The sequence below is a fragment of the Morone saxatilis genome, unplaced genomic scaffold (assembly GCF_004916995.1).
Source record: "Morone saxatilis isolate NCDOM2014 unplaced genomic scaffold, NCSU_SB_2.0 Contig12, whole genome shotgun sequence".
Taxonomy (NCBI): Eukaryota; Metazoa; Chordata; class Actinopteri; family Moronidae; genus Morone; species Morone saxatilis.
This window is the reverse complement of record NW_023339674.1, coordinates 20,447,264-20,456,416: the sequence shown is the minus strand read 5'-3', so window position 1 is coordinate 20,456,416 and position 9,153 is coordinate 20,447,264. Positions and strand designations below refer to the sequence as shown.

Genomic DNA, 9,153 nt, shown 5'->3' with positions numbered 1-9,153 from the left:
AAACGACAGCTAAGGCAGTGTGCACACACACACACACACACACACACACACACACACACACACACACACATTATTATTGAATTAGCTCTGGGTGGGTGGTGAGGTGACAAAGAGGGACTCTGATTCAAAGAGAGCAGAGAATGAGATGACTGCATAAATTCAATTGATCTGCTTTGTCTTGGCAGCAAGTACATCTTAGAGTAGAAACAATTTACACACACATACAGTCAGTACCTAGTTTGTGAGGTGCTGCCCATATTACCCTTTTTTTTTAAACTCAAAGTGCTGAAAATGTTCCCTAGATCAACATTTAGTTGACATCTGGGATTAGTTCATGCCCAGACACTGCCACCTTTCTGGAACAGTGTTGTGAGGATATTATTTGTAAATGATAAAACAGGTAAACTGTTACCATGAAGAGCTGCACCTGGTCTTTCGTGTATGTAAAGGAGTCGTGGCACTGATGCTACAGGCTGCTTAGTAATACTCAGTAGGTAACCCTGATCTCTACTTGACCTTAAAATACCTAATATATATCATCTATTTAATTTTTTGAATTTACTGCCAAAATCTAAATAGCCAAAAATAAATAGCATAATTTCTAAATTCAAATTTGGACATTTAATTTGATTTTTTTTTTTATAGAATAGAATGAATATTAGCAATCCTTCACTTCCATAGCAGCACTTAAGAAACACTCCAGTAACTGTCCAGTTTTGGTGACCACGAGATAATAAGCAGAATAACTTTGTTCTTCTCTTTTGCTGTGGTTTCCCCTCCATTCTACACTGTAAACAATAGTTGTACTGAGTTATTTTTTGCACACAAAGCTGCAACAAATGCCATTATTCTACTTAGATCTATTATCTGTGAGACATTTTTGCTAACATGACTGACTTACTGCTGTTGCAAAAACATAAAAAATGTTATGTTTTTGTTGCATCATTCTTGCTAATGTTTGGACAGAACAGTCAGATTAAATCCCAGGAGGGTGGCCGCTGCTGGAGCCGTCATGTCTGGCAGCATCAATCATCAAAAGCAGCTCAAAGTTGCTTAAACAGATACGCTCTCTGGGGAAGTGGATTGTTTGCAAAAACAGGTGGGTGTATCAAAAAAGTCAATACTGACTCTCTCTCTCTCTTCTCTTCTCTCCAGCACTGTTGATATGCACTAGTCCCTCTCTTACAATCTCTCTCACACACACACAGTGACACTGTCTCTGAGGGACTGTGGGCAGCACGCCCTTCAGCTGTTGCTGGCCACTGAACCAAGATATTCCCTGTTACGCTGTGAGTGGGGAGGGAGGAGGAGAAGCAGCAGGATACTATCTCTCTCTCTCTCCTCTCCTCTCCTCCCCTCCCTTCACATCTCCCTCCCGGAGGGGAGACATCATCAGAGGGCCTGCGGAGACTGTCCAGTCTCCAGCCAGTGGGACAGGACTGAGATTAGCAGTTAGCTGTGAGGTCTAATTAGTTCCTTGTGATAGGTAGCACTGCTGTGGTTATTCATAAAGTGCTCTCCGTCAGTCACTGACACAAATACACATAATCTGGATTTGAAATAATGTTTTATAATCAACAGTTTGACATTGAGCTGGCTGACAAAGTGACTCAAAATAGTGAACACACAAACATACACAACACATACATAACAAAGTTATATAAGGCACTGAAAAATCTGTTTCTTACTATGAGTGGTCCTACATGAACACAAACTTTTCTGCCAACTTTAGTTGTTTTGGTTATTTCACATGAGAGATTTCTGTATTTTTTGTTTGTGCTCTTTTACTGGTTTTAAAGTGGACAAAGTTTAGCTGGAAAATCTGATGTCACATACTACAGCGCATCAGGATTTTAACATATTTGAACCACTGTCAATCAAATGATGACAAGACCACACCCACAAACTCCTTTTTTGAATTTAGTGGTCATTTTCCGCGAATAACAAACTCCTTGGAATTTTATCAGATTTATCAAATGGACTTTTAATTTGGCCAGTGCAATCTAAAGACATTCACAATTAAAAGTTGTGCTATTTGCCAATGTGCGTTGAACGGCGTGTCCGTGGCTTGGGGCCGAATTTCGATGCATCACCATGAAACAGTAAGTTGTCATAACTTCAATGTACTCTGTCCAATCTCAATGAAACATTACATATATGATAAAAGCGGCCACAGCCCACGTTTTGTGTTAAATTCTTAATACCTAATTCTTCCCAACAAACCCCTTTTACTGCTTCTTTGTCTTCTCTGCTTCTCTGAGAACTTGTTCCCACCCTGTGTGTCATTTCCTGGGTTCCCCCGCTATGACACATCCTGGTTTACACACACACATATATTTTTATTTGTTTATTTTTACAGGAACAGTGCACAATTAAAAGTAATGGCACCACCACACCAGTTCCTATTTGACACAGAGTTCATCTCACCCACCGATGTCGACCCCCTTTCCTTCCTCTGCCCCATCGTTCTTATTTACATTGTGAGTGGGATTGGGTTTGTTAGTCAACATGAAGTAACAATATATCTGACAGGACCCAAAGTGAATGTATGGAAGGGTCTGGCAGTAAGTAGCAGTATTTTTGTCTGGTTTGCCTTGCTGCAGCTGCATCTCTGTCTAACCTCCATAGGAATACTTTGCTCCGGGCTATTTTCTAAACAGCATTTTCCCTTGTGTACTTTTTTTTTACATAGTCCTTTATATTGGCCGAACTGGACTAATGTGATCTTTCTGATTTCATTCTCAGAGGGAGCAGCAGGCCGGCGAGCTCAGCCCTAACCCCCACTTTAGTGAGTTTCCGACCTGACGCGGTGCAGCGGCCCTGACGAGACTGACAAAAAGGGTTGAAGAGGGTAGTGCACGCGTGTCTATGTGTGTATGTATGTGTGTGCAAGTCTTAAGAGAGAGGCTGACGGAGAGAGAAGCTGAAAGAGAGACACGCTGGCCTGCCCTCTGTTAGATTAATGTCTCCCCCTCTTCTTCTCCTCCATCTCAAGCACCACCTCCCTCCATCCTGCACGACCTTCCCTCCTCCAAGAGAGAGGCCATCCATCCATTCTTTCACCCATACATCCATCCGCCCATCTGGCTGACTGATGCACAGGAGGGGAATGAGACTGTCAAGATCCCTGAACCTCAGCAGAGTCATTCTCTCTCTCTCTGTCTCTCTCCCTTCCTCCCTCCCTAGCCATTAGAAGTGTTTGAAGGACTGATAGTAAGGACAGCATATCTCTATAGTTAATATTAATGTGTGGAGACAGAGGACAAGGTCTCCCTGTAGAGAGCTATACTTTGACACATGCTCAGTGATTCTCTACCTATCCCTCTAACTCTGTTACAGTCTGTCTTTGTCTCTCCCTCCCATCTTCCCTCCATGTCTTTTTCACATCCTTGATTCCTCTCACCTTCTCTTTCTTTTCTCTCTATCTCTTGTTTCTTCTTTTCTACACCTTTTCCCTTCGACTCACTACCTTGCTATCTATCTCTGGTTGTTTCTTATTATCCCTCTCTATCTTTCAGTGTAGAGTTTGAAGCATCGGGAAGGGGAATGAGACATGAGAAATGAGGGTTATAAAAAGAGGGATGAGAGATTGGACTGGTGAGGGATGAGTTTGGCTGCATGCAATATGGCTGCCACGTGGGAGGCAACTGGTTACTGTGTCCTGCCTGTCTAATCCCTGTACTGTTGAATTACTGCTGGGTACGCGCACACACACTCACACACACAGTGTCAGTGACATGCAGCTCCTGTCGAGGTGTAAATCTCAGACTTACCACGTCAGCCACTAAAGCCAGGTGCAGAACACCAAGCTTCATATAGTGTCTAAACCAGACTACATTTACAATCAGTCTGAGCAGAGTGAAACAGCTCGCACTGCGTATACATACGACACACACAAGATCAAATGTTAACGCTGTATCCTGTTAGAAAAATAAGGCTGTTTTACTCCAGCTGCAAAGAAATCTCACATGCACAGACGACTGAGCTGAGCACCTTCTAATGCAAGTTGCTGGGATTTAATGGGACATTATTAACACAAATGGTGGCAAAATGGCCTGTGAGGCTGTCCTCCAACCAGAGCTCTAAGTAACCTGGGGTATGTGGGTGTTATATTTCTTGCCCAAGGATACTGTGACAGGTATGGCCAGTGGGGGAATCGTACCTCCTAGGACAATACCTGTCAAAGGATCCTTGAGTAAGAAATTTTAATAAGATTGGACACGTTCCCTTGAACTGCATGCATAGTCGCTCTGCTACAGAATTCATCTTCTGTCCACAGAGTGTCTTCTATCTGAGAGCCATCAGAGATTTAAAAAAAAAAATACAAAAACCGGACATAGAGGAATGATTGCAGTCGGACAGCAAAGCCTGCATAGATACGGTCGGTCAACTACAAAAGCAGCCATGTAAGAAGGAAGATGAATAATCTGGCAGCATAATATGAAACCAGTGTTGTCGCTGTTTGCAGAGAGGCAGACAATGGGATAGCCATGTTCTCTCATCTACTGAGGCCTTGTTCTCAGGGTTTCAATTAGGGTCTCTTGATTTCCCCAGGGGCCTCTCCCTCTCATGGAGATGCCTCATTAACAGAGGAAACATACATACACACACATACACACACAGAAATGTTGAATGCAGGCGCACACATACACACGGACACACTTGCTTCTGAGCTCACCCCTGACTTCTCATCAAAGATCTTGATCCCGCCAAAGGAAATGGTCAGAAACACCTTCTGTTTGTGTTCTCCTTTTGACCGTGCTGCTGCAGCTATACCCTGAGGAAAGAAAAGAAACACACACACAGACACAGAACCATGTTAGAAGCAGGACAGAAACATGTGCCGTGTAATGGGAATGTAAGTTCATAAAGAGTGTTTGTATCAATAAGTGTCTGTGAGATTATTGATACACCCACAGTGGCCACAATAGTGTATAAGTCTTTTTGATTCTTGCTTATGAAGAATATTACCAACCATGACTTTGACATAACTTAATGAATTACTGATGGACAATAATTTATCCACACCCAATACCTGGTAAACCAAACAAGACTAAAGTACATTAAAGAATATATATTTGAATTATGGCAGTGAAAGAACATTTCCATTGTGGGAAATGTAGGAAATCAATAATAACTAAAAAAAGTAGACATGGCAGGTACAGCAAAACAATTCATGACAACATGCTTAAATTTACTGAACAAGTCATGGCATACGGTTGATTTATAACTCTACATGTGTATATAAGGGTAGAATTCCCCTTTACGTTCACCCCACCTCCATCTGCATAGGTGCGTCACAAAACGAGAGGAGAGGAGCGAGATCAGAGAATTGAGGGAGTTGGGCTAGGAGCAGGAGGAGCAGTATGAAAGAAGAGGTGGAGAGATCAGAGAAAAAGAGTTGATGGATTTCCTGTCTAAATAAATAAGGAGGAGGGAAGCTGTTTGATCAATGAGCTGTCTATCCTCTCCTCGCCCTCCTATGCCTCGGCTGGATGGAGATTTCACTACACAAACAAAACGTAAATGCAATTTTCTCAATTTAAATATCTCCTGCAGTATGTGGATCCCATGTGTTAACGGACATTTAATAATAAATAAGGTGCGCCCTTTCAGCAGACATTTGTGGAAAAGCAACCAAAATCTAGGCTTTTTATATAGTTTCAAACATTTTCAAGTGTGACATCATTTAGGCATGCGCTTTTCATATGCATGCTGCAGTGAAATATTCACTAAATCAGCTTGTTCATTAGGCCTCTATTTCTAAATGAATAAATAAATGGCCTATTTCTCCTTCCATCTTTATCCTCTCTCATCTCTCTCACACCTATCATCCAAATGAGTCCCATCCTATATGCCTTCTCTCCTCTGCTAACTGCCCCATCTGTCTACCCCTACCTCTAATTGTTCCCGTCCTTGCAAATGAGACATTCACCCCGATCCCCTTCTCATCCATATGGCTAACCCTCCTCACTTCCTCCTGTACTGATCATCGTCCTGCCTATAAATTATAACGTCCTCATTTTTTATCTCTCTTCTTCCACCCTTGTCCTTAGGAAATTTGCATAGGAAAAACTGCAACAACATGCAGGCACACAACGTTGCAGCTATGCTGTGATGTACAAAACATGCATATTTAAAAGTTGAACTTTAGAATATGCATGAAGTTGAAGAACTACTTATGGACTGACAACTGTGTTAGCTATTGATGTTCAGTGTTTTTTGTGGGTCATGGAACTTAATGCGGCTGTAGGCAATCACATTACATAATTTCTGTGTGTTAAAGTGTCCACATTTAGTCATTTCTGGCAACCTTAAGAAGCATTAGAAAGTACATTTTTAATTTAAAAAAAACACATCAATAGAAAGAAAAGAGATGAAGGGAGAGTTTCCTTACCTTGAGCTTCATCATCGAGTCCTGGCAGAGTTTGTCTCCACGGGCGGCAGTGACCTCGTCCAGGCCGATGAGCTTGGCCTTGTAGCGGACGCCATCGCCCTTAAAACGCCTGATGAGAGCCGCCTCGCTGCGATCCTGCCCTGCAGACACACACACACACACACACACTCTCTGAAGTCTTACAGTACATCTTCCAGTCAAGGACCTCCATCTACCTCAGACCAGTGCTATTACCTTGAGATCATCAATCACATAGACCACAAAAGACATCAACAGTAATCTTACAAAAAACACAACCATAGCACAGGTCAAAGCTACTGATGTTAGCAACATCGTGTTATGTGATTAAGTCAGAGCATTGAACTGTGGTATCATATGAATGGCACCGGTCAATATACTCAGACACGTGAATCAATGAAGTTTGGCGGGATTAGAGTTAAAGCAGTGACTGCTCTCCTCTGCGGCTATTTCTCCTGTAAAATAATAGTGTGACATTTTGCTCTTATCTCCCCCGTCTCCCTCAGTCCTCCCTCTCTCCTCACCCTCTATTGTGTGTGAGATTGTCGGCATTGTGTCCATGCATTAGTGAGCGTTGTCAATGGCGCACTTGTGTTGACCTTGCTTTTGTCCAGGAAGTCTGTATGTTATCTCCTGTGACTACAACGCTCCTCTTCACATACAATACAGAGCGGAGAGAGAGAATAGCCGCTCATAAGGCTAAACTCACTTTCTTTGTGTCGTGCTCTCTCCATCTTTCTCCCATTCGGTTTCTCTATCTCTGACCTGCAGTGCGCAAACATTTCATCATCAAATATTGTATAGGGGGAAACACTCCTGCATCTGTGTGTGGGTCTCTGTGCATTGCGTTTCTGAGTGTGTATATGTGAGTGAAAGACTGCAAGAGCGATAGTGAGAGGGAGAGGCATAATGATAATGCAGCATATTCAGATAATATATTGAGGCATTAGTTCTGTACTCTATAACAGCATGACTCTTGGAAGGTCATAGTCGGAGTGATGGAGAGGTCCCACTCCTCCTCTCCTTGTTCTTTCACGCTCCCTCCATTCATAGAGCACCCTACAGCATTGCAGTATACTAGAAATGAGCCCTTTAACCACAGGCGAGAGCATCATGTTATATGGCTCTAGTGAATCATCCTTGTCCAACACTAATCTCTCACCTCCCTCAGCTTTGTCTGCTGGTCCACACATGAACACAAACAAACATGCCCGTTTTTAAATGCCTCAGTTGCATCACCTGAATCTTATTTACACTGGATTCTAGAGGTTGGACAATGCTTAAGGATACTTAAGGACACAAAAAGCCTTCTTTTGAACCGAATTCTTCTGCTGGGTTCACCCTTGCATTAATAGCAATGTGCTATGAATGCCTAAATAATAGCATGTTTAAAAAAGTTCAAGGCTGCCAGAGATCATGTTTGTGAAAATTCTTGTCTCCTTGTCCCATATGAAGGAAAAATGAGCACACTGTCTCAGAGAGAAACACACTTCCCTGTGTTTTCCATTGATTAAAAAAGGACAGTAGATGAGCTCATTCTACTGAATCATTGAACAGGCACTTACTCAGTCACAGTCCTACTTGGAGTAAATCATCACTGTCTGCCTCAAAGTCTTCAGAGACAAAAGAGCTGAAGAACATCTGTCCTTATTTTGGATAGAGTGTGAGAGAACAGCTCTCTCTATTGTGTCACGTCTCAGTTGGGATGAGATGAGAGTGAGTGATTAAACCACCGGAGGATTGTTTCTGCTCAACGCAGACACGTTTGAAGACATTTAAATATTGCCTTCATTAAACTTGAATCGGCCCCCTGAAATGTGCATATAGGTGAGTACACACAACAGTCAGCAGCTATGATGACCCCCCACCCACCATCTCTTCCCACTGCGTAAATAACACGAAACACGCCATTGCTGTTGTGTGTTAAAAACACACATATATCTTTCACATCCAAACATGAGCTCCTGTCAGGAAACATAGCATCTTTAAATCTCTCTGACTGCTTGTGAAAACAAACCAGAAAACTTTTTTACAATAATTTTACAAACTAGATGAAGTTTTTGTATAGCAACCAACAAGCATTAAAGGTCCCCTGTGGAGTTTTCTTGTAAACAAACAAAAGTTCTGTTCACTGTTACTGTTTCCTTCCTCATAAAACATGTACAAAGTTGATTTTTTTAATATTTTAAATCGTACATTATTTACATTTGTTTACTTTTTCTTATCTTCTTCTTCCTGGTTTTTGTTAGCGCATTGCTACATTTGTAAGCGTGTTCCCCCCATAAAGTGTTGACCAACAGAATATCATGAAACCAAGGGCAGAATGTAAATCTGCTGGCTGAATGTGTGTGTGTGTGTGTGTGTGTGTGTGTGTGCATCCATGTGCATGTGTACAATACAAACAGTAAGAGTGTATGTATTTAAATGTGCAAGTGTTAAATAACACTGGATGTGTCCAGCTGCCTTTGTCTCTCTGGAACAGCGGTTTTCATTTGAGTTTGACATTTAAGACCTGTTCCCTCCATCTGCATCCATCACCATTACTGTTGCTATACTTAGCACACCCAGGGAGAGAAACACAGAGAGATGGAGAAGTTGAGAAAGGCCAAGAGGCAAAGAAAGAGAGAATAAGGTAGAGGGGGTCCAGGGTTACTTCTCCTGCTGAGTGGTTTATATTATTACCTTTTGGGAGCATGTTCCATGAAAGACCGCCCTGTGAGTGTGTGCATATGTGTGTG

General features: G+C 42.2%; 1 protein-coding gene across 3 annotated transcripts in view; it reads right to left on the bottom strand.

Annotated features, from left to right (window-relative positions):
* The window catches only part of dab1a (DAB adaptor protein 1a), a 46,212-nt gene that overhangs the window by 21,546 nt on the left and 15,513 nt on the right, over positions 1-9,153 (bottom strand). For all 3 annotated transcript variants that reach the window (XM_035652968.1, XM_035652966.1, XM_035652969.1), the window contains exons 3-4: positions 6,398-6,537; positions 4,679-4,777 (exon numbers count right to left, since the gene is read on the bottom strand). In XM_035652968.1, coding sequence (XP_035508861.1) covers positions 4,679-4,777; positions 6,398-6,537 — 239 coding nt within the window. The remainder of the gene's footprint in view (positions 1-4,678; positions 4,778-6,397; positions 6,538-9,153) is intronic.